At 41.6% G+C, this 24961-nt stretch overlaps 1 protein-coding gene across 3 annotated transcripts; it reads right to left on the bottom strand.

The window, feature by feature from the left end:
* Nucleotides 1-400: 400 nt before the first annotated feature.
* On the bottom strand, nt 401-18588 carry SDAD1 (SDA1 domain containing 1). 3 transcript variants are annotated; one of them, XM_075150387.1, is made up of 22 exons: nt 18385-18586; nt 18070-18174; nt 17541-17639; nt 17262-17372; nt 16424-16495; nt 16239-16339; nt 14757-14814; nt 13765-13839; nt 12853-12954; nt 12303-12372; nt 11436-11539; nt 10645-10702; nt 9993-10051; nt 9535-9611; nt 8337-8434; nt 7838-7914; nt 7331-7463; nt 5684-5781; nt 5020-5213; nt 4416-4500; nt 3853-4014; nt 401-1524 (listed from the first exon to the last, which is right to left on the bottom strand). In XM_075150387.1, exons 1-22 carry the CDS (start codon nt 18472-18474, stop codon nt 1474-1476), a joined length of 2079 nt encoding a protein of 692 aa, XP_075006488.1. In that variant the 5' UTR covers nt 18475-18586; the 3' UTR covers nt 401-1473. The 3 variants fall into 3 exon arrangements, with proteins under 3 accessions (XP_075006488.1, XP_075006490.1, XP_075006489.1); XM_075150388.1 differs by lacking the exons at nt 401-1524; nt 3853-4014 and adding an exon at nt 4080-4215 and having other exon boundaries at nt 18385-18588; XM_075150389.1 differs by lacking the exons at nt 17262-17372; nt 17541-17639; nt 18070-18174; nt 18385-18586 and adding an exon at nt 16982-17228.
* Between the last annotated feature and the right edge of the window lie 6373 nt (nt 18589-24961).

A 24961-nucleotide genomic window follows, 5' to 3' on the forward strand; every position in this document is an offset into this window, starting at 1 on the left:
CCATGCACATACAGGGAAAAAAAAGAAACAGTGAACGGGGGTTTTATTTAAGTGCAGACTGTACTCCCAATCTCCTCCCCTTACTGTGGTCCTTTTTGCCCCTGCTCCATACTGCATCCCCATACCACTACAGCACCTCTGCAGGAACTGGCAGCTCCAGCCCCCAGCTCCATCTCCTGCATGTAGCCAGCTCACTGCTATCACTACGAAGTAGCAATCCCTAACTTTTGCTCAGTAGGAGCATTGAATTTTAATGTAACCTTAAATGTGGAAGATACAAGAGAAGAAAAACGTTTAAACTACCTCGCTTAAGTCTTTCAGCTTTTTTTGCTTCAGGAAGCAAGATGTGACAACAAAAACAAACAAACAAAAAAACCACAAAGACAACAAATAATAGGAATTAAAGTGAATACAACTGTGTATTCAACTTAACAAACATACCTAAGCTGAGTGAAATCCCATATGGGATATAAACATCAACCTGGTTTCTTAAGAAGAAAGAAAAAAATACCCCCACAAATGCTTTTCCATTATACTGTGCCTGTGGCACCTGTTTCTGTGCCATAAGGAAATCCTTTTTGAACAGTATTGGACAGAGGGTGGCATAAATAACTCCCTTCAAGCTTCCATTAAGGCAGGTGGCTAGGTAAGGTACAAAGAACCCATTAATGGTCCCAGCAGCGGTCAAGGCTGAAGGAATTGTTCAACCTTTGATGTAAAGAATCCACAGATCGATGTTGTTCTCATGTCTACTTCAAAAATCAGGCACCAGCGAGTCCCAGCACAAGATGCACTGATATAGGAAAATAAGATTGCTTACTTCTCCTGGATGTGATGCTACCTTTCTGTTTAAATGGCAAGATGAAAACCATCTCCCACATACTCTTTTTATACAGTTTATGAAGAAAATAGGAAAAGAAACTCTTCTTCCCCCTAACTGTTCACTTGAACTTACCTGTATTACAAGTATTTGATTTTATTTTTATTAAACAGGTATAAAACAGCCTCTTAGAATATAGCTTACTCAGTCTGTAAAATCACATCCCTAAGACAGGCACAGACATACACTCACACTTTATAGACGGAGCCAGAATATTCTTTTTCCTTCCTATTAAGCTATTCATGATTTGCTTCAAGTAAAACATTTTTACAATACGGTTTTATGTTTTAATACTTGCACATACAAAACCAACTGTAAGTAAATTACATTCAATAAAAGATAATTGCCTTCTTCCCTAGAACGCTTTCAAAAAAAATCTAAATCCTGCAAGGATTAAGGCCTCTTCCGTCTGTCCTATAGCTGCAATATCCAACAGCTTGCAAGTGTCCAATTTGTAATTCTGAACGAAATACAGATAAATCCATAAGGCATTTCAGTCCCTTTTTTCCTTTGGGGTGGTGGTGAGTGGAAATAAGCATTTCTAGGGCTATTTCTTCTAGGGTGATCAAGTACTCCTCCCCATTTCTGTTTTGTTATTTCAGCAGCCGTTTTCTCTTTTTCAGAAGTGCATCTCGAAGAGCCAGCTAAATACGAAACAAGAGTGGAATATTCAGATACAACACCACTATCACATCCACAACCCTCTTGAATTTTTTCAACCTCAGAGAAAAACACTAATAGCTTATCAGCTCAAACTGGGAGCAGTAACTGGCAAACGCTAACAACTACAGTGGCAGAAACGCTGTGGTTATTGAGCTAAACTCAGTAGTACAATTAAAGGAAGAGTTGGGCTTCCAAAAAAAAAAACTTTCAGTACATCATTAACAGATCGTATATAATGAAAAAGATTAGAATAACAGAAACTGTTCTTCTACTGACTCATATTCAACTGGAAGAGGAGAAAACTACAGTCCAGCTGAGAGGTAAGTAGGATTAAATGGCATTTTTTGCATGAGTATTACAAAGCTTCTTTTCAAGGGGGAAGGAGGGATGCTAGAATTTTTACAAGTCCCATATCCCTCTAAAGAGACTTTATTGTGCGTTTCAAACACGTTTTGTAGTTGGTAAGGGGATTTAGCACTGGGCTATAGACAACGGTCCATTTTATTCTACCAAAAAGGGCAGCAGAACACAGTATCCTACAACGACAATACTTCAACCCACTTGTAACAAGTATTTCCAAATCACGGTCAACAGAACTGATGGTGGCTTAACGTTAGTGAATAAAGTATGCAAAAATTCTTCTTTTACTGTTTAGCTGTTACATTTAAACTCAAAACATGAATCAGGAGTAGGGACTGAAACCATTTAAGATAGCTTTTTAGAAAAAGTGAGCTAAGTGTAAGAGTCATTGTAAACAGCAGTTTCCTTAAAGTGCCTGGATTGTTCGTTTGTGATGGTTTTTGTGTGTTTTTAAGGCTGGGTTCATGTGGTCAGCCTTGTTCGGGGTGAGGCAGAATGATAGCAAATAAAAAGACTACAGAGGATATTAGTCCAAATATTCCTGTTTAACAGAAACATTTAAGACATGTTCTCTCTATTGAGTCTATAAGCAGTTTCAGTCTTGCCACTCTTAAGGCAACAAATTGCAGACCAATACACATTATCCTAATGATATGATCCTGGAAACAAATCACAAAGGAGGGTTTGTAAAAGAAGCATCCGAATGCAGTCTAGCACAAGACAGAACCGAGCAAGAAAAGACAAAAATTAACACCACACAGAAACAAGACCCCTGCGTAATTGGATTATTCTAGAAGTTCTTCTTGGAACATGCTCAAAGGAGTTCAATTTTGTAACACCCAGTAAAACCCTAGACTGGCCATCTGCCAGGTTAGATAAAAGGATTTTAAGGCAGGTTTTTTTTGTTAGCACAGATTTACCCTGCCAAGGTGACACACAGCAAGGCAAGGCAATATGCCTACACCAGTTCTCTGACAACAGCTGCCACAGTTCAGGCATTATCCTCAGCCGAGGTGCATCACAGGAGCAGGGGCTCCCTGCCCACACTCCATTCTTGCCAGCTCATCTAACCCCAGACACCTGGGGGAGCTATGTGGGCTCCCTGCACAATGCCTTCTGGAGCTAAGCCATGCCCCTAAGTTTCTGCCTTGCCTTTTAGATATCCTTTCAGCTACCCTTGGCACAGCCGCCCGCAGAAACACGCAGTACCAGGACTGCCAAATACATGTTTGCAGCTTGCGTATCCTTTCACAAGGGCTGTCTTGAATCCTACATCAGCCCTGCGGCCACGCTTATAGCCGAGGAACCAGCAGAGGACAGGGGCTTCACCACCAAGAACAGCATATTGTGAAACTACGGTGTCAGGCTAAACCGAAGCAGTTCTTGTTTTTCTGAAGAGTTTCAAATAGGTAGTAAATAGCATTTATGTCTGTGCTTTAAGTACATTTGAGACAAGCTATTAGATGACCTCAAGGCCAGGACAGACAAGTCCGTAATATAACGCGAACAGGAGAAAGGTCAAAGGAAGAACGTGGAAAGTGAAGAAACACACTAAAAGCTTGTCCTGAAAAACGACTCCTCCATATCAGGGAAACAGTTCTTCTATCACAGGATTATATTCAGGGTTCTAATACTATCTTCTTGAATTTCTATGAAGGAAAACAAACCACATGACCATTGCCTTCCTAACCTACACATGACTTGGCAAGAGGGCCTGGTCCTGGATGCCTATTAAAGAGAAAAGGCTGACAAAAGCATTCTTCACCACCGCAATGTCCGATATACCTCCTCTGGGGTAGGATTCAAGGGAAGGCACCTAGCCCACAGTCCTTTCCAGCAATTAAACAAAGTAAACAGTAACGACTTGGGGCCCAGGATAGACAGCACTTCACCTGCATTGTAATTTTACCGCTCAGACTGCCCCATCTATTTTCAACATTAAATATTACCTGTTTTTCCCTGAAAGAACGCTTATTTTTTGTCCGGACACTATGGCTGTATCTCATCATCATGAAGTTCTTGTGCTTTTTCTTTTCTTTGTTGGAAGAGCTGGCAAATGGGTTAATTCTTGTTTTCTTTTTCACAAATTCTTTTCTGTCTGTTTTTCCAGCCTAGAATAGACAACGTAATATAACAACAGGGAGTCATTTTCCTTTTCCTACAGTTAACATCAGCTGCTAAGGTTCTATGGCAGTAACAATCAATCCAGGTTCAGTATGACTTTCTGTGTACATTATATGCATTCTTCCATGCTGGCTCTATTAAGTCACATCGAAAATTGGGTGTGTCTGTCTTGGTATTTTCACAGTCACCTGTGACCAGCAAGAGGCTGTTTATCTATTACAGCCCAGATGCAACAGCAAAAACCAATACAAAACATTTCTCAAAACACAGACAGAAGCTGGGCACCCGGCTTACAGATGCAACCCCACCACTTCCTCATTCTGCATGAGACAAAAACACAAACCCAAATCTATAAAGACAGAGGATATGAAAGAGCCAAGTTCCTCACCATTGCAGTTGCCAGTCTGGTCTCCTTGTCCGATTTGGGCTTCTTATGCAGATGTTCAATATCTCTGAGCGAAAGCAACTCTCCCCTACACACACAAAAATCCGATAAAAGGCCATCACACACAAAACTTCATCTGGCAAGTAAAACGAAATGCCCTCCAGACCCTTTGCTTCTCGCCAAGCTCTTACAGCGTTGTTTTCCTATCAACTTTCACTCAAGCACTTCTCGTTCTTTCTCTCAGGCTAATCCTCATGCTTGGCGCAACCGTTACAGAAGTCTCTCATTACTGTTTTTCAAGTCCTGCTTTAACCACAAAGTTTAATTAACTCTGGAGATATAACCATGCAACTACTGCTATGAAAAATGTGCTTATTGGTCTGAACAAGCAAAACAGTCCCGTAGTTCCCACCAGCCCCTCATGTCTTTTTTCCCCAGGTATAAAGGCATCCCCGAGGGCCAGGAGCCCTTCTAGGCTGCATGGCTGTTTGCCACCTGTCACCAGGGGAATACTGACCAACAGCAGAGCTCTGTGCCCTTCTGCAAATAAAATCTGTATCACCAGGTTGTAGGGAAGAGAAAGCACTCATCAATATTTATATCCTACCTGCCCTCCTCCTCTTCATCATCTATTTCAATATTTTTCCTCTTGGCAGCTTTGCCGGGTGCAGAATTAAGTTCCTTGGAGAGCTGGGCAAGGCGTATTTTGTGGAAGTCTTCTTGAGTTAGCAGCCTGCTGGTACTGACTGCTGCAGCTTTGGCTTTTCGTTCCTCTATGGGCATGCTTTTCACCTTCTCTGCCTTTTGAAAAAAGCGCAAAAGAAGAATCATCCGGAGCTTTGCAAACCATTTCTGTGCCATAATCCACGATCCTTGTCTCCCAAATACCTATGTAGGGGCAATGTTGTCGGGAAATGCTGTAACCAGCTGTTAGGATTCTTCATAGTCTTATATTCAATATGTATTATTAGAAGAAAGTACTTGCAATCCTTCCTATTTCAGAGTGCATAAAAGCACTCATCATGTCAATATCAGCTTTGAAGGAATTTAGCACTGGCACAGAATTCCCCCATCTCTCCCCCTCACCCTAGGAACATGCATACTTCAGCACAGTGCTAAATAGTACTTCGACCTCACTGATTCTGGTCAAGTTACTCCGCAGCCCTGTACAGTTAGTTATGAGCAGCCACATGAAGGTACAGAGCAACAGAATCTGGTCTGCTACTAACAAGAGTTATTTATATTTGGGGTAGAAGACACTTAAAACTCACTACTTCTTGCTGCTCCTCATCTGAGGAATGATGCACATCAATCCATTCTCCATCTTCATTATCTTCTTCCTCACTCAGACTAGCACTTTCCCATCCATCTGCTCAGGGGAAGAAGTACATATGTTGTTAATACAGATTCGGTTTAACTGCTTGAATTGGAAATAATTTCAGATTGGATCGCAAGCTCTCACCACCTTGGATTACCTATCAGCTAACTGCATTTATGCCCGGGACACGCTTACCAAACAGGCAAGCTCTAGGGTCTCAGCATCCCAGCCTTAGAACTACATAGACATTACAAAGACTTAAGATACTTCACGCATCTGATCGCTATTTGTTCATGATTTTTAAAAGACATCCACAGTTGAACAGACCAGCAGCTCCCATGCTTTCCCACTAGCAAGTTCAGCTATCAAATTCCACTTGGCTTGCAACTGATTCAGAGCTGCGCAAAAAACCTCAGCTTTGATTTCTTAGCACACCCACACCACATGCACATTCAGTTATGGACAACAGTTTTTATCGTGGTAACTGCATGCGGCAGCGTGCTATCTTTGAAAACACGCACACGTCCCCCTACAACAGGCTGCTTAAAACAGCTGGTGTATTTTGTCATTACTGTGAGCTGCAGTCACCTTAATACATTTATTTATTACAAGCTTTCAACAAACCTGGCACAATGGTTATCAGAGCCTTTATGGGAAATGCCTTTACATACACCTCATTCACTCAAAACCAAGCCAACCACAGAAAATACTCAAAGCAGCTTGCAACAAGTCAGTGTCACAGCAAGCTGTTCCATAATGCTATGCTTTGCAAAGCTTAACTCTCATCTGAAGAGATCCTCAAAACAAAGCGCATTTGGGACAGTCTCTGAAGAAACACAGTAGTTTATAGATGCTACTCCTCATTACACTGTCCAGTAACGGTGTTCCCCGCTCCCTGCCATCTAAACCAAGGAGGTAAGCAAAGCAATTTATAGCCAAGTTCCTTTCTACAGTATAGGCATTGCTCTTCTTCACTGTTGTTAAAACTGACATGCTGAAGTTATCAGCTTGAGAAACTGAAGCAAAGAAGATTGTTACACTAATCGCTGCATTCACATGCATAAGAAACATGACATATCAGGGTGTTTATTCCTCAGCTACACCTCCACTGCCGTATCTCCAAAGCCCTCAGACTTTATTTGCCAGACTCTCTGGCTTGATTTTCGAGTCCCTCCCCATCTTTTTTTTCCTGATTCAGGCAGGGGTTCCAGGTAGTGTGGAACATTTACACAGGAAGTGAATTAAAGAAGCTAAATGCTATTTCAAAGTACTATTTCGTGTTTTATAATACACAACGAAAACTTTTCTTCAGGAAAAACTGAATATATGAAGTTTCATAGCTGTACAATGTCTGTCCCTCTGCTTTTCCATCCCTCAGTGTTTATCATATAAAGCAACACACAGTAACAAACTTCACTGGATAAACTGCACTTACTCGAGGATAGTATCAGTGCTTCTTAATGCACAAATACAGACACGTGCAAACCACGCAGCATGTGACAGCAGCAAATGAAATGCACAAACACCAAGTCTTACGTCCAAATAAAATCTTAGTGACAATGATGCTCAAAATAGAAGCGGTAAAGAAAAAAAGGCCAACCTTCCTCTTGGGTTCCTCCCTTTTCCTTTTGACTCTCAACATCCAGTACTTCTGCACCTGGAATATAATCTTTGGCATCCAGTTCTCCGTATTCATGAATCCTGGCTTCCAATGAGGCCTCTGTAGGCTTTCCCTGTAAGTTCACAAAATACATGTTAAGCAGGCTGCTATTTTAATGCCCACAAATCTATGAAAAAAATTGGGGGAGAGGAGGGTGTGGGTAGAAAAGATAAATTCTGCCTGACGAATTAAAGAAATTACTAGAAAGTTGAATGAACTCTAGGAAGATAGTCAAGCTTCTAGAGCACGATCCTTCTGTCAATGAGTTTGATAAATTTCAATTAAGAGCGCATCACATCAAAATGCAGCAAGGGAGCAGGCAGGGGAAGAACGCAGGCATGATTCCACCTCAATTCTCAAGAGGCTACGAGACCAGTTCTTATCATCATTTTTGAGCACATGAGCCTATGATTACCGTGACTGCAATGCACATAACCCCACACTTACCCTGAATTTCTTCTGCAGCATCTCTGGATTCAGAGAACGGAAAAGGTGTATCAGAGTTCTTGCAGACATCATCACATCTACCCAGAAATAGATAGAGTCAAGAATTAGTATAGAAAAGCAGAATTCTGGGAAAACTGAAAGCCCACTCAGATAATCAGTATTTACAGCCTGCTCATGCCTTTTCTGAAGTTATAGCTCCCTCTGATTCCTCCGATGCAGGATCCAGCTCTTCCCTAGGGCTAAATCTCTATTAGCAAGCACTTTCCCATCTCCAGTTTTGTCAGTTCGTTCCCTTGCCATAACTACCCTTGACTGTACTGCCTCTTATGTATATACACTCAAAATACAGGGAAATGCAACAGACATATTGAAAATGATACCTCTCAGCCCACATAAAAACAATTAAGACCATCACTAGTATGAAGGCTGTAACAACGGAGGACCAGATGATACAGGAGGAAAAAAAGATCTAAAAGTCATATCCATGTAATACACTTACTTTTATTTTTATGAGTCTTGTACTGAACGAGGTCTTGGAGCAGATCTTCGGTCATGGCTAGTGGACATCTCGCAGTGATTTCTTTTATCGCATTGATTCTAAAAAATTCAAAGTGAATTATTTTCTGAACACCACAGCTGGGAGAGACTCCCACTGGCCCAATAATAGACTGAATAATCTGGAACTTGAAGAACCTTATACAGCATTTATACAACATTTAGCATAACAGAGGAGAACATCACAAGGAGGTCCCTGTGCCATGGTTCTCCAAAACCCTCTGACTTCGGGCCATGCTCTACTCTCCAGCTATTATTTTGTCTGTTCCTAGGCCTTGGGATTCTGCAAGTGAAGTCTGGGTCCAGGCAAACAGGAAGAGCAGTCAAACAATCACCAGGCCAAGAAAAAAAAAAAGGAAAAAAAAAAACACAGTTCTGGAGTCAACCATGAGCAGGCTCATGGACAGTATAACAGAAGTCTATGGGCTCACACAAGTTCCCTTTTAAACCATCTTCATGCGCACACTTAGTACGCTCAATACCTGGATTAAAACCATGCCAAGAGGAAAAGGAATAGCTCACAAAATATTCACAGCGTGTCTACACACAATAGTCTGCCCCTGTTGAGTGCTTCGTCTTGTCAAGGACAGTTCAGCTCTCTCCTAGATTTACTGATTGTTCTCTCCTCCAGTTATACCAGAGCTTTCACAAAGTCAAAGAAAACACATGACAGTTTCACCAACAGCACCATTTAAATTTGTTGTCAGTAGCAAAACTTCATGCACAAAACATCAAAGTTAAGAGCCCTGAACTATGGTGCTAGCCACTCACTGAGTATATACAAATATATTAATTCACAGACAAGAGGTCTGCCCTCAAAGTAGAAATAACAATATCGGGAAGGAAGAAAAACATAAGACCAAACAGCAAAGCGAAAAAAAAAAAGCACCCTCATGAAATCCAGAGAAGTTAAGTCACAGCACTACGCACAGAACCCATCATTCTGGGGAATTTAAAACACCGCCAACAAAAATAAGGGAAGTCTATGCTGAGATTCTGTCCTAACTTGGCTTTATTCAAGCAGGTTCTTGAAAGCATAGTGACTACAAATGACAGGAATAAGTTGCAGGTGGTTTAAAAAACAAAAATATTTTTCCACATTCAGAAAGAGTTTTCCATTTTTTCTAAGATTCTGTACCCACCCTACGGTCATGACCTCCCCAGAATTCTTGTCAGTGACAAAGTTGTTGGCAATGGTCATTAACACTGACTGGATAATCTGAAAAAAAGAAAAAAGTTTAATTAAAGTTAATGCATATTTAATAAAATTGTGAAAACGATTACATATTATTAATAAACAGACAACAGAGTCCTTTTCACAGGAAGATAGAGCTCAGGACTTGTCACTATAGCCTGCAAATATTTTCTAAATACAAATTCTCTTACAGAAATGAAGACTTCAGACATGGCTGGGTTTTTTCCCCTTTATACAGAACAATCCCTAGGAACTTGCAGAAGTAGCCAAAATTACCATAAGCTTTTCAAGACAAAGGGTCTGACCAGATTCCCTTTTCCCTCTCCCCACAAATGCACTCAGTTTTATTTCCACGCTGGCCTGCTGTCCATTTTTAACATCACCAAAGATAGGTGAAGTACTGACCTCGGGTGGTACTAGCTGATGTGAAGCTTGTGCAGCAAACAGAAGAATCTTTGTCACTTCTGGAAGAAAAGTGGGGAGAAGATGTCAGAGTACATTGCAGCAGCTTAAGTCTGGCCAATAAACACATCCACCAAAAGAGCTAACACAACAAGCCGCTCAGTCTAAGTCTCAAAGCCATTTCAGTCTGAAATTATGTGGGACAACCATTTCTCCTGTCCCACCAAGCATTAGGAACTCATCTGGTCTCCACCCCAGCAGCAGTGCAGGCCCTTAATAGCCCACTAAGATGAAAAGAAATGCTCTACAACTAGACTGAAATACCAGTAAAACAAAGCAGCATAAGGCAGTCGTGCTTTGCTCAACTAATCAGGATTTGCATGGAACTAGAGACTCACTAGATGAATTCTATTCCATTGCTGGAGTTTCTCAAATGCTCAGGTAAGGAGCATTGAGTGCACACAGCTTCCATAAAAATCCAAAGCGCTTTGCACTTCTGGCAGTCAGGGCCTTTTAGTTCCTTCATCCATGCTCTCTGGACTACTCCTACTGCTACTAAGCTACTGCTACCTATTCATTTACAGCACCGCTTCTCAGAACTGACTGTACATGTGACACGATGGACGAGCAGCGTTACCTGCTAGTAGCTACTTACCTCTCTGATGGGGCTGTAGGAATCTCTGAACAAAAGGGTAGAAATTAAAGAGAAAAAGCTGCAATAAAGAATTAAGTTGCAACAGATTAGCTTCTTGTCTTTTAACTTGAGGTCACCTTAATAGGCTGATATGCTGTAAAACAATCAATGATTTGGCTTGCTCTCCAAATGCCTTGGATTTTATTGCATGACGCATTCTCCTATTTTGAGCTTTTTTATACGTGGAGATGTACAAGGAAATGACTCAAACAAAGGAAATGGAAGGCTTAATCCCAAGCTCTGTCAAAGCCAGTGTGGTTCACGTTAAACTGCACAGAATTCAAATCACGGCACTCTGCTGCACAATCCTACCAAGTGCCACTTCCCTTGGCCTCGGGGACACGGTCTTCTCTCCCAACAGAGACTCCAGTCATTTCGATTACACTTTGGTTGTACCTCAGAGTGTACTGTTCATGAGCAATTGCTGGACTCCTATGAAAAGCCTTTCTCCTTTGAAGAACCTCCGAGGAGCACGCAGGTCTTCCAAAAGACATGTTCTCCTCTATTTGTTAGAGACAGCTCAGCTATTCCAAACCAACAGCTTTGTCTAGCAGACCTCACTTAGTACCACACAAGTCTACGGCACTGCGCCATTCCCTGAGGCCCACTGGCAACCACCTGAGCATACATCTGCACTTTTCAACATACAGCAAAATGAAATCTCATTTTCCAGAGGCACAAGGCCAGAGCATGCCACCACCCAAACCAGGCTGGCTCCCATCAGACGATTATAAAATTATCCGAGTTTGTACCTCATGTATTCCAACTAGCCTAGATATTAGGTTCATAAGCATCATCTTCACTTCAAATCGTTCCTTGCAGTTCTCCAGCTGCTTCAGCAGTTTCTCTGCAAAGTCTAGAAGAAGCAATAATAAATTTGTGGTAGACTTAAAGAGCACAATGCAGAACTCATCTGGGATTAGGTTAAAAAAGGCAGTCAGTTTGGTTTGGGTTTAAGCCCCAAGTGCCCTTGTACAGAATAAATTAAAGGTGGCCAAAGCACTTCTCCCAATGGGTTATTTTTCTTCTCACATGCCTAGAAGTTCTAAAGCTGTGCACAGGTTTAGCAGAAAGGAAAACTAGCCTAAGTTCCACAACATCATAAGCACGGGGTAAGTATTTAAATCTGGGTTTTTTTAAGATATATTTTGGTTTCATCTGAAAAACAAAATCTCCACTGATTCACTAGATCAGACTAAGACCAAGTCAAGTGATACTAGACAAACATCAGACTAGTAATAGAAATACATTTTTGAACGGGGTAAGCCAAAGAAGCTATAGTAGATAAACTACTCCCCATTCACACAAATTATGACCTTCACACATACAAGACAGAGGTGAAGAGCCACGTCCTGATCTGTAGCAACCCGAACCGGATGATGTAATATTGCTCCTTCCTTGTCTGACTATCTGCAAGTGTTCCACTAAACAAGCACAACAGGACTGATCTCACTTTTTTGAAGTGCTAAGAAACTCTAGGACAAAGCACACTACAAGTATCACTTTGTCACATTTGTATCTACTTGTCACTTTCATTCCCCTTGGGAAGTTGTGTCTAAGCTTTAGTGTCTGGGATTAACATGTAACTTGAAAAAAGACAAAATACAATGCATGCCTACCTTGGGGATCATGAATCAAATGAATAGCAGAAAAGTTGAACACCTCTGGCTTGCTTTTCTTCTTCTGTTTCTGCATGGCAAAAAGAGTAAAAGAGACTTTTTTTCTTTCCATGAAAAAGCTACAAGTGCTTCAGTTTCATGCTGCTGTTAAAAGCTGCTATTTACCGTTCTTCTCTTCAAAAAAGAGGTGCTTTATCAAGTAAGCTATCACTCTTTTCAACCACATAGGGTTTTCTGTGACCTGACCTAAGACGCAACAGGAGCTGCATTAAAAAGTTGCTTATCGAGACACCATATACTTTAAAGGAGGGGACCACGCTAAGGGTACCCAAAGCAGAACTAATCCACAACTGAGACACTACGGCTGTTTCAAAACAGCTCTCTTCCACGCATACGTGGCATATGCCTGGCCAACGGATGCCAGAACACTTGAGGACCTTTACCTAGAAGAGATGACAAAAGGTAACTAAAATGACAGAGGCAACAACAAGATTTCTGCACTTGAAGGATTAAGCTAAAGTGCTGGCATGTCCGACACCACTCTCCGCACCTTGAGAACCTTCATCGCTTTTTCCAGTTTCTTCTTGCGCTTGGTGGTTTTCTTATTAGTTGCATACCGCGTCATCAGATCTCTGGCCGTGGGAACATCATCCTTGAGAAAAAAATGCAAGGAGAAAAAGACTCGGGTGACATCAGGCCTCAAATGGGAATCAGAGAAACAAAAAGCATGGATATTTTTCAGGATCATGTACTATATTTGAAAACTCTCCCTCCTCCGAAACTTCATCTTACAGAAGTACTAGCATTTAAAATCCCGATTCCATAAAACTAGCCACCTACCTACATGCAAGAGAGATTACGAACACTTAACAGCACATCAACACAGTAGTTTTACTGTGTTAATTAGAGAGTATTGTTCAGGCACAGACAAATAATGACATCCTGTATTAGGAGGTTATAGACTGAAATCCTGTTAGGTTATCAGCCTTCTCAAGATAACTGAATTATGCTCGTTTGTACGTAAACGGGAAGCGGAGCACAAAACGGAAAACTGAAGACAAAACGAACAGCTAAAAAATTAAACCAGCGCCAATAGATGAGGTGAAAGCCTCTTCGCACAACTCTACATTACACAACTAGCAATTCATATCTTCATGAACCAGACTGACCAGCCCCTGCTTAGGTCTTACAAGTGAATGGTTTCCTTCGCAAGGAGAAGAGGAAAGCAAATGAGCTCTTAGCATTAGTCTTTAGAAAGACAGCAAAGGCATCCTGCTATCTGTCAGAGCCAGCTGTCAAAAACACTGAATTTTATTGGGAAGCACAGAAACATCTGGAGGATACAAGTTGGAAAACTAAGTAACACAGAAGCAGGCAGATTGGCAGAGCCAGGGTCACTAGGATGACAGACCCATTAAGAGTCTGAAGAACTGACAGGAGAAGATTTAATCACAACACCCACCTCAGATTCCGAGTCACTGTCTTGTTTCTCATCTTCATCTCTCCCAAGAAAGAACTTCAAACTAGCAACTAGTATCTGAAAAGCAAAGTAACTTTATGTAGGACAGGACAAGCTGACAAGAGTATTTACAACAGCCATACATCCACATCTTAGGTTATGCAAAGACTCTCCCGATTTTTATAGGCATGGATACGAACAGAAAGCAAAACAAATCACAGACTGAAAGCCGCAGATGTTTTACAGACACAGTCAATTTTTGCAGCCAGTCCTCAACAGTCAGAAGCACACCAAGAGTCAAAAAGCAGCTGAGCTTCCACAATGCCTGGAGCAAGTTTAAAGATGAAAATTCTCTTCCCATCATTCTGCAAAACAATTTCAATCTAATTGCTCCATGCCAACATCATCAGGAGCTCCTGCATAGCTGATACCTGAGACAGTGCTCAGAACCCCAAACTTTTATTAGTTTACATGGGTTTGTTGGTCAGGTTTTTTTGTTAGTTTTGGTTGGTTGGTTTTTATTGAATAGAACAGCTTTTGGACCTTTGTAGTGGAATATCTTGTCTCAAACCAAAATACAAGTTTTTAAAACTTCCAGCACTGCAGAACTGACACAGATGACAGAAGGCCTAAGATTCACTCAAGCCCCAGGCAGGATAGAAGCTCTCTTCACAATTTCCAAATGAAAGCCTTATGGTGCCGATTATAAGGAGGCGATATTCTGACAGTCTCTTCTGAGCAGAAGCGGAAAGTACACCTACCCTCCCCACACCAGCCGGCACTTGTTACAACACAAGCTTCTAATTCTGCTGCTCTGTACGTAAAAAGCAAATGCCACCTCCTCCCACAACACGGCATTTTGAAAATAAAACAAGCAGAAGACAAATCATCAATGAAGCTTGCTAGCAATTATAGTACCGAAATAAAAAGTTGCTTCCACAGGAAAAACATAGCTTAGGTAACATCCAGTTTCATCAAGTGATTTCTGTTCTCACCTTTGTCACTTTGGAAAAGCAGGCAGTTGTAATGACATTTACCGTTTTGGCATCATTCCTGGAATAAAGCAAAACATCACCTCTTTAAGTTTAGCAATTTCAAGTCATTCTCAGAAAATGAAGTATCATGAAACATGACTCCTAACAATCAGGAAGTTTCATTAGAATCAAATTTCTCAATGCTCCACATAGATTTGCAAACAAAGTAGTTAAGCTTCTGTCATTTTCTTTTATTCTTCTAACATAGCAGTAGCTTCATCTAAATAAACAGACACTTGCATTCCATCTAGTTCACACTGTGACTGACGGAACAGAAAGAAGAATCTCCAGTAAAATAATTGAGAACAGGTTACCACTTTTTCCACTGATAGAAAGAAAAGAAACCCCCTGCCAGTTAAAGAAAACAAAAAAATCAGTGCAAAATTCTAACTTTTATTAGAAAATCAACTGGATAGTTGAGCTAAACTATGGTCTAAAACTAAGGATTTAAAAGTAATGAAGCTGCAGGAATTAATTTGATTTTATACCAAGTCTCACATACTTACAAACCTACTTACTAAAATTGCAGTAGTCTTTACCTTCCAGCAACACTATTTTTCAGCAGTCCCTGTTTTCTCTCCCTTGTGATAACCTATTCTAATCTATTTTGGAGATGTGTAAGCAGCAAACACACTGCTAACCAGTGGTATCACTTGTTGCATTTGTATCTCTCTATACAATTCATTTCTGTGCAAGAACCAAGAAGAGCAAAGGAGTTACAAGCTGAACAGCTTAAAAGTCTTTAACATGTTTTTACAGTCAAGAAGCAAGCAGGAGTGAACAGACTACCACCTTCTCATGCAATTTACTGCTTGGTAACATCTGCTCTGGCATTTTGTTAACACAACAGAAGAAATCAGCAACATATTAGGTACAAGGCAGCAACTGACAGTACTCTGTGCATTTTCACTCCTTTCAATGCTTATCTAGGCAACAATTTTTCAGGATGCTATCTACTAAAAATAGGAGCTATATTTTAGCTTCACAAAAAACCACCAAAACTCAAAGCACCCATTAGATCAATCTTCTAGAATGAACTTCAAGACTGAAGTGAACAAGAAAAGAAAAAAATCAAAACCAAAATTCCTCTTTCCACTGTACACGACGAGTTCTATGTCAGTATTAGCAGCTTTTATGTGCAAAAGCTCAAAAAATCTGAGCTGCACACCGATTCTGTTTCAGATCCAATACATACAATTCACATACTGGTTTCAACTAAAACGTCAAAGATTCAACCTAAATAACTCTGAGACTTCATGCAAGACAATATTTCTTCCCAGCTAAATTACATTCCACAAAATACAGCCCCACTGGAACACAAAGAAAATAAATATATTTAAGTCACAGCCCCCCAGCATTACATTTTGCACTACATGCCACAAGTGATATCAGGACAGCTGCACCACAATAAATGGGGAATCAATACGAGGCTGCCAGACCTACCAAATATTCCTTCTGTAAAGTTCAATCATCACGTCCAGAGATATCTTTGCAGCAGTGGGATTGCTGTCTCTCAACATAGTATACATGAAGTTTTGCAGCGTCTGAGAAAAAAGTTCGGAAACTTTTAAGTTTTTCACAACATCAAGAAGTTAAATGGAAGTACATCTGAAAGCAAAAATACTTACTGTGTTTACTTTATTGTTTTTGTGTTTAGCATTGACATTCTTGATGTCCGTCACAATGTGAGTATACAAAGTCTGTAAGTGGAGAGATCATAACGAGTAACCTATGCAGGTGATGCAGACAGCAATGCAGATACATTACTATTCCCCCAAAGTCTCCCAAGTACTAAAATGAGAGACCAAACCGATCACCGAGAACAGTATTTTTCCTTTTAAGTTACAGTTGGAAAAACAACAAGAAGTTATTCTGCGAAGTCTCATGTATGCTTAATTTGTATGTATTTGAAAAGCGTACTTAATTTACTGTACAAACCAGCAAGGCAGTAAAATGAACAGCACTGAGTATGGCTTTAAAAAGTCCCACCCTGTTTCATTCAGGCACATTTTGATGGCCAGTTTAGTAATTCTGGTGGCAGAAAGCAAGTATTTTCACTTTTATAGCAGCAAACCTGAAATATGGCTTTAACTAGCAGCTGCTTTGGTTTTGGTTGTTTTACTCAGAAGTTCTCACAAAGAATTCAGTAAGGCTTGCTCTGACAGCAACACGTTTATGGTTTTCACCTGCAGACACATCCAAGGTGCTCAATTCCAACTGCAGGACAGGCCCACAGCCTGCAATAGCATACAGAGATGCATACAGCAGCATCCTTCATTACTAATCTAACATATAGATCGAGTCTTGCCTCTGGCACTGTCAATTGCTGAAAAAGCAGAGCTATTTTAAACTTCCTTGTTTTGTTACCAAGTAGAGGAGAAAGCTGCCTGCCAGCGCTGCATTACTTCTGGCAAATTAGTCAAAATCCACTGGAAATCAAGACCAGTTTTTGCAAGCATGGCTTACTGTTCGTAGAAGCTTATCATGACACCGCAGCAGTTGAAAGAAGAGCTCCAGCAAACTCGTTGGATTTATTAGATTCTTGTTTCTTAACAAGATCAAAGCCTTACAGAATGTCTGCAAGAGAAAAACAGGGAATCAGAGGCAATTTTTTGTAATACTCCCCACTTTCCATTTTAATTAAAAAACTAAAAAGCAAACCGTAAACTCTAATCTCGCACATAAAGGGCGTATTTTCACCACAGGACAGGGTCTGCCCAAAACGCCCTTCGGTGCGGTTCTTACCATGCGCAGGTCTGGGTCCAGGACCGTATGGTGGTAGGAGAGCAGCTCCTTCAGCTGCTGGGGAAAGCTGGCCATGTGTTCTGGGTAGCAGTGGGCAACCTGGGTAGAGAGAGACCCAGCTGAAATCTCTAGTGAAAACCTGGGGTCACCTCGTAACCCTGGGAACGTGTGAGATACTGCAAGCAACGAGTAACATTATAATTGTTTGTATAGTAACAATTTAACATACGCACTGAGAAGTAAGCTATTATCAGTGCCCAGATGTAAGAGGTATGGTGCAATTAAAAAATACTTTTAAAAAACCGTACCAAACACTCAGAAGAAAAACTTGTGTTCCTGGAAACGGACGATACTGCTGCAGAAATCTTGGTCAACGCGCAATTTTATGGCAACTCCGTCAAGGCTACAGCAACAAAACTGGATGAACCACAACCTGCCACAGCCACCGCACTAGGGCAAAGCCACCGCTGCTGGTGAAGGGCTCGAGGCCAGCGCCAAAGGTATCCTCCAGAGAAGGGGAGCGGCTTACCTGTGCCAGGAACATCACCAGTTCAGCCAGCTCCTTACTGGGCTTGTCCGGTTGGAAGGTGAAGATCTCCACGTGGGACTGGTAGTGGTGGTACTGCTGGAGGAACTGAGCACAGAGAGCGGGCGGCGCCTGCTGAGCGGCGGCAGCAGCAACACCTGCCCCCCCCCCCTCCAGGCCCACAGCACATCTCGGCTTCTCTCAGCGCTCCCCGACCACCTCGCCCCCACGCCGGTACAGCCCCCTGCTCCTCCCGCCGCCGCCCCGTGCGGGCCCCCCCTGCTCGGGGAAGCCGGGCCGGGCCGCTCGGCTTTCTACCTCTTCGGTGTAGGAGGTTGGGTCCCGCTTGATGAGGTTCTGTAGCTGGGGCAGGTTGCTGGGCAGCTTGTTTCCCTGGCGGCCCGACATGGCGGCCCCGAGCCGGACCCGGCACCGGCACTCCCGCTCACCGCCGCACCGCCGCCTGCCCTCCTCGGGACACGTGAGCTATCAGCTGGGTGCCGCCATCTTGGCCCGCCCCCCCCCGACCAGCGCCGCCAAGGGACAAACTTCTGCGAGACGCACGTCCTCACCACAGCGCCCCCTGTGGTGCGCTGGCAGCTGCTCGTGCGGCTGCTCTCTTACCGCTATCCCAAGGGAAAGCAGCCAGAAAAGCAGCTTCTCGCTGGCATCTCTTCTTACTGAAAAAGGCTGTGGGCAACCCTGCCCACGTTAAACACAATATGAGTCAAATTAAGAGAACATAGCTCCCTCCTCTGCAGTTTTCCAATTGATTTCTCCCCCTGGCTTGCATCATGTCATTCCAGCACAGTGACCCTGCGCTCACCCTGGCTGGATCACATATCCTAATTTGGTGGGAATAAGTCAGCTTTTAAACCCTAAGTGCTGCCAGCAGTGCAGCAACACTGCTGAGGAATTGGATCTGGTCTTTAACAGTTTTGTTGCTCGCAACAGGTGCCACAAATACACATTATTGACAAGCTGCCAAGACCTAAGCATGCAAGGCAAAGAACACCATCAGGACTGGTTCCTCCAGCACTTTTAAAGAGTGCAGTGTTTTCACTCACACCACCATGAGCAGCACCCAAGAGGACCATGAAGCACGGTCTATCCACAGTACCCAATGCTACGTCCAGGGCAATGGTTACGTTCACAGCCTGGGTAGGTTTGTGCTCATACTATGATCTCCAGCTGGAGTGCCAGGGCTCTTGCGGGCCAGAGTAGATCTTCAGGACATAAAGACCAAGTAAACTCTTCAACTGAGCCCAAGATTAATTAGAAGAGAACTTAAAAAAAAAGCCTTAGCTGTTTATGAAGAAAGCCTTCAGTAGGACTTAAACCTGCCTAGAATTGGTGTTCAAAAGCATCCACTTCATTGTTGCACTAAAATGACCAAACCAAAGAAAATAAGTTCTATGCTAGGTATTGGCAGGTCATATTCAGCATATCAATAATTTGATATGTAGCCTTGGGGCTCCAACTCTGTAACAAGTTCCCTGACTAAAGAATAACTATTTAATGACAAAACATGAAATCCTGTTAATGTTTTATCTGTTCTAACACAGCTAAATCCTAGTAGCTTTCAAAGCCCAGCCTTTGAGGTTTTTTTCCTACACCAAATACCATGTTCAACACTTCTTATGCAATTTATGCAGTTGAAGAGGTTATGTCCGTACCCATATCATCTCAATATGTTCACAGGTAGTGCTGCTGAGAAACAGGCCAACTTTTTATAATAACTTCAGCTGGACCAAGTTGGAACCTTTCTGGATGCAGACGTACTATCTTCCCTGGAAGTACAAGTTCTCTAGAAAAAAATAAAACCCCAAAGACCTTATTTTTGTTCCAGAGAACATAGGTAGTTCCAAAGCATACCTTGCTCCGTATTCATGACTGATGCAGCAAGTGCCCTGCCTTTTCACCAGGTGCCCAGATACCTGCAGGAAATAACATGACAAATAAAATACTTTTTTAAAAAATGTTACGCTTCGGAATTATAGCTCCTTTGTCAGACAAACTAGTTTAAAAAAAAAACCTCACCCGGTCATCAGCTCTGCATTCCTAGTTCTTCTTACTGAAGCAATTGCTTCTATTTACACTCACAGACTGGCCAAGCAGTCAAGTTATATATGTGAAGGAAAAACTAGTAACAGCCAATAAATGTGGGTGAGGAGGTAAGCACCTCGTTAACCTGATTTCTTGCACTAGGAATTGTTACATGCAACCATAGCTTTAGACCTCGAAATGAGGTGTTAATTCTTCATTTACGTGTCTTTCTTCAACCAAACTTTACAGCTCTATAAAGCGTCACAAGTAAGTACAAATCAACCTTGATCAGTGCTACAAATACATTAAAATCTCATCTCTTACCTTGAATTGCACTGAAAATCACAGGCATGGAGCAGAAAACAAGAAAAAATATTTTATTTATGATGGTCAGAATAAAAGTTTTTCTGTAGTATTCTTGAACACCTCTCAAAGTCAGGGAAAAAAAACAACACTATGGAAATGTTTCCCAGCATATATTTCTACTCTAAGCTTTTTTCCCTACTCCATACTTATTGGTCTGGGGTAATGTCCTACCAGCCAAACTGAGCAGGGGCTTCACAGCTTGAGAAGAAAGCCTAGCAGACAGCTTACCTCATGGATTCCCTTTTCAATGAAGTTGCTCACTTGTCATTAACAACAAAGCCAGACGGAAGTTTCACTTTCCGTCCTGCTTAGGAAGGGACCAATTTACATGGCCTGCTCAGGCAGCGAGCAGAGCTGTGCAGAGGGACTTGGGGAAGAAATTAGCTGGAAGGCACCATTCCAAGTCAACTCCCAAATAATCACTGCCAAAGAGAAGCAAAAAGAAATAAGAACTATTTAGTCAGCTCTTCTCCAGTAGGTTTGAGTAGTTGCTTTCATTTGCTGTTGACATATACTGAAAATTAAGAATCAAAGTATGTTTAAGTACTAAGTGAGTACATGCACAGTCCATGCTCGCTGCTAACAACACACCGATGGTTTAAAACCCCAAGACAGAGTCACACTCATCCATAGGAGCATTAGTGCCTTTGCGCATCAGAGTGTGCTTTGTGTGCGGTGAGACGAGCCGTATTTGGGCAGTGGGCTGCCAGGGGAAGAGATTCATCCGGCCATTGGGAAGAGTCACTATCTCTTTTCTTGAAGCAGTGGCCTAACAAAACTGGCATAGGGTTGCTGTGCAAGCAGAAAGCGTTGCTAGCTCTCTAAAAAAGCTAGCTTTTAAAGGCTTTTCTAGGGATACACTTACTCCACTTTACTGACAGTAGGCTAAATAATACTGAAAAAGTGTCATGTGCATGCAGGAATATGAATAAAATGATGCTCGACACTAGTATTACTCTTCCTGCTCCTCAGCAGTGGTAAGTTACTCAAGAGAAGGCTTCTTGATCCTGGTAAAACTTAGCACACTTAAAATGGAAATGATGTTACTGACATGAAATACTTTGCATCGAGCTCCAATAAGCTACTGAAGTACATACCTGTTTCAAAGCAATGAAGAGGCGTATTGACCATATCTCTGCCACAACGATAGCAACAGAGGTGCTTTTGCTAACCCCTTGCCAGGAGGAGGCAACTCTTCTCTTACATGGACCCCCTTAAGAGGAAAAAAACCTGGACAGCAGCTGCTAACAGATCAGGCTGCACAGCCTCCACAACACTATGAGGGATTTAGCTCTTTTCACAAAAGCACCATGGAACTTGCATGCTGATCTTCCTTCCCATCAGGAGGGGTTAGATCTCCTTCACCCTGGTGCTGTAAGTGATGAGGGCATTGACAAACCTGGTTGTACAGCCGGTCTGAAACAATAGGCGAGGCATATCAAATCTTTTCACTGAATATGAAACATCCTTGCTTTCCCCATCTTAAGGCTAGACACGCACAGCAGGAGCTGACAGGAAACCATTCTGGTAGTTGCAGGGGAAGGGTTTGGCAGAAGCCTGCAGCCACCCACAAGCAGTCAAGGATGTTTCTCCACATACAGCATATTCCCTGGAAAAGACGGGAGGATTTGGGCAAAGGGCTAACACTTGTGGCCAGCTCTAATGGACCAGATGGAGTCAACTCAGTCCCAGTTTAAATAGAGCAGGGATGACTTTTCTTCTGTATGAACAGTGCTCAACCACTATTAGGGGTCAGGACAGCTGATGAGAGTTACAGACCCCAATTAATTTAATCAAGCTCAGAGCAACAAGAGAAAGAGTTAAGAATTCATTTGTGTTACCAAGTGCAGCTTATTCTCCACAGAATAAGCCTTTTCCTCTTTATCTGCCTGACCCATAGCACATGGGGAATGACATTTGGTCACCCTTGCTCTAACCAAGAGAGCAGCTGATCACCAATAGCTGACACCTGCACTATTCCTCCCTCCCCAGCTCTTCACCAACCCATTGACAGCTGCAGGTGATCTTCCTCAGGCCCTTACACTGCAGGGGAAGGGAGGACAGATTCTGGTTTGAGTAGTGCAGAAGGACAGTGTCCAAAGCCCCTTACTAGTGGTAATCCCTCCCCCTCCTGCTTTCAGGGAAATTATTTCACTATACATCTCAAATGATGAGTGCATAGAAATGGTCAACATCAAATGTGAAGCCTCAACAAGGACAAAAAGGTATTTCTAGTTCTGTGTCTTTTATTAGTTTACCTTTAAAACAAGGCAATAGAAAGCTTAGCTCTTAAATTGTATAGCTTACTATATTTCCTTTAGGTAACTCCTTATTTACACTGTAGAACAGAGATTTTTGTTTTTATTTTATATACTATACTTATAAATTATTACTGAATAACTCCAATCCAATAATTAGTTTTATATACAGTCAGATATTGAGTATCAAAAGAAAATTAATGATCAAACATGGCATTGTTAGGGGTCCAAAATTATGAATATTACTTCTCATGTAAAGAAAGACAAGGTTTTCCTCACTAAAAGCCTTTTGATTATGATGGTAACAGTATCACAGCCAGCTGTAACCACCTAAGCACATATTTGCTAATAGGTTGCTAGTGGCAACCTGAAACTACTAGTTCAGGTTAGTTCTGGCTTTCCTGAGAGCTTTGTAACAGTTGGATTTCCGTGTAGGAAGCACATCCATGCACAGTGCCTGCCGAGACATGCTCCGGCTGTTATGCACCACTGATGTTGCAGGTACCAGGAGAATTTTAGTACCGAAAATGAAGTACAGCCTCAGCATTTGGTCAGGAAGCTGTGCAGAGCTGATGGAGAAATATGTGCTCACTTGCTGCTGGCAGGGACACTGTAGACCCGTAATGGTAGTGTAACATCTCTTCTGGTCACTCACTCAAAGTCCTAGTGCAAAGAAAAAAAAACATAACAGAAAATTAATCCTTCCTTTTCAGTGTCCATTTGCACTTACATCCAGTCCAGACACTTGCTAGAGCCCAGCCTAAGCCTGAAGGGCTGGATCCTGCCACAGGTAGCAGTCAGTAGAAGCTTAACTATCAAGTTGCCAGCAAGCTCTCCATGAATACCTTTCTTTTCATGACTGCCTACTGCTGCCACACGCAGAGATCCCCATCTGACAACATCCACAGAGTCAAAGAATAAAATGTTTTTATCACCTGCTGTTCTTCCCAAACACTTCAGTGGAGCTGATTTCACAAGGGACATTCTATGCCAGTAGGTGGTGCTGTACCTCAGTTAAGCCAGTTAGAGCATAAAGAGTATATCAATCTTTACATGTTAGCAAAGCCGCCTAGAAATTGGTTTTGGCTTTTGTTTGAGTCTGAAATAACTACAGATATAAGAGCAGAACCTGTATGTATATTGAGTATTTTATTTACTTACCTTACTGTTTGTTCATTAACTTTTTCATTATCATTTTGACATGCTTCTGCTTTCAGGCATCTTTGCTCTACTGAAGACTTCAGGTTAGCACTGAAATTAACAGACTCAGCACTCAACTCACACATGGTTATAGATCAAGTTGTGGTAAAAACAAGCTAGAACTACACAGCTGTTATTTAAACCAATAAGCAAAAAAACAAGTGAACTTAAGACTAAGACTACTGTAACACAGAACTAAGTCACTGACTTACTGAAAGGTAACACTTGATTAAAGTTAAGGAGTAATGATGTTATTAGAAGCAATCATTCAAGAAACAATATTTACTCATATAATCCTCAAATATTAATATAATAAACTATATTTTTTTAGCATTCTCTCTGTAGAACCTACATTATACTTTCTGTTTCTACAAAAGCAATGGCTCCTGTATAGAACTAGAGAAACTTGTTTTTTTTGTAATTAAAAAACCAATATGTAGTTTTACCGTAACTACAAAGTAGCTCACTTGTGAAGTTAATATTTATACCTCAATTGCTGTTCCTTTTAAGAAACCTTTATGCTTAAAAGGTAAGTGACAAAACCCTTCATACTGTCTTCAATGAAAAATAACTCACAAGTTGTTTGATTTTTTAAGTAAAACCTAAAGTTAAATTGCTATAAAATTATTATTTCTTTTTTTTTCCCAATTATTTCACATGATAAAAAACATGTAAAATGCATTCTATATACTTACATTGACTTTTAGTCAATGTAAAACACAGGAACAATTCAGAAATCTGTTAATATTCAAGCAAAACCAGAAGTTTTCCTATTACTTGCTTGATGACTTTAGAAAAAAAAGAAAGCATTTAAAAAGCAAACTTCCCAGCGTGAGTATTTATAACCCAAGCCCTTTCCCTCCTGCACACTCATTGGTCTGATTTCCATGAGCTAATCAAGCCAGGAATGCTTAAATTCATGGGGGAAAGGCCTGTTTCTTCTTGGTTTGTTGGTGGGGTTTTTGCTTGGTGAAACTAATTGTTTGTTGTAAGGAAAGAAGTGCAAGTTTTACTTTTTGGGGTTT

The sequence above is a fragment of the Calonectris borealis genome, chromosome 4, assembly GCF_964195595.1.
Source record: "Calonectris borealis chromosome 4, bCalBor7.hap1.2, whole genome shotgun sequence".
In the NCBI taxonomy this organism is placed as follows: Eukaryota; Metazoa; Chordata; class Aves; order Procellariiformes; family Procellariidae; genus Calonectris; species Calonectris borealis.

What these genes read in the sequence shown, in the direction of transcription:
- SDAD1 (XM_075150387.1), bottom strand. Translation starts at nt 18,474, where the DNA reads ATGTCGGGCCGCCAGGGAAACAAGCTGCCCAGCAACCTGCCCCAGCTA. An exon ending in ATCAGCTAGTACCACCCGAG is followed by an intron (nt 9,612 to 9,992) that starts GTCAGTACTTCA and finishes TCTTTTTTTCAG; the next exon opens with ATTATCCAGTCAGTGTTAAT. An exon ending in GGGGAGGTCATGACCGTAGG is followed by an intron (nt 8,435 to 9,534) that starts GTGGGTACAGAA and finishes TGAATTTTTTAG; the next exon opens with AATCAATGCGATAAAAGAAA.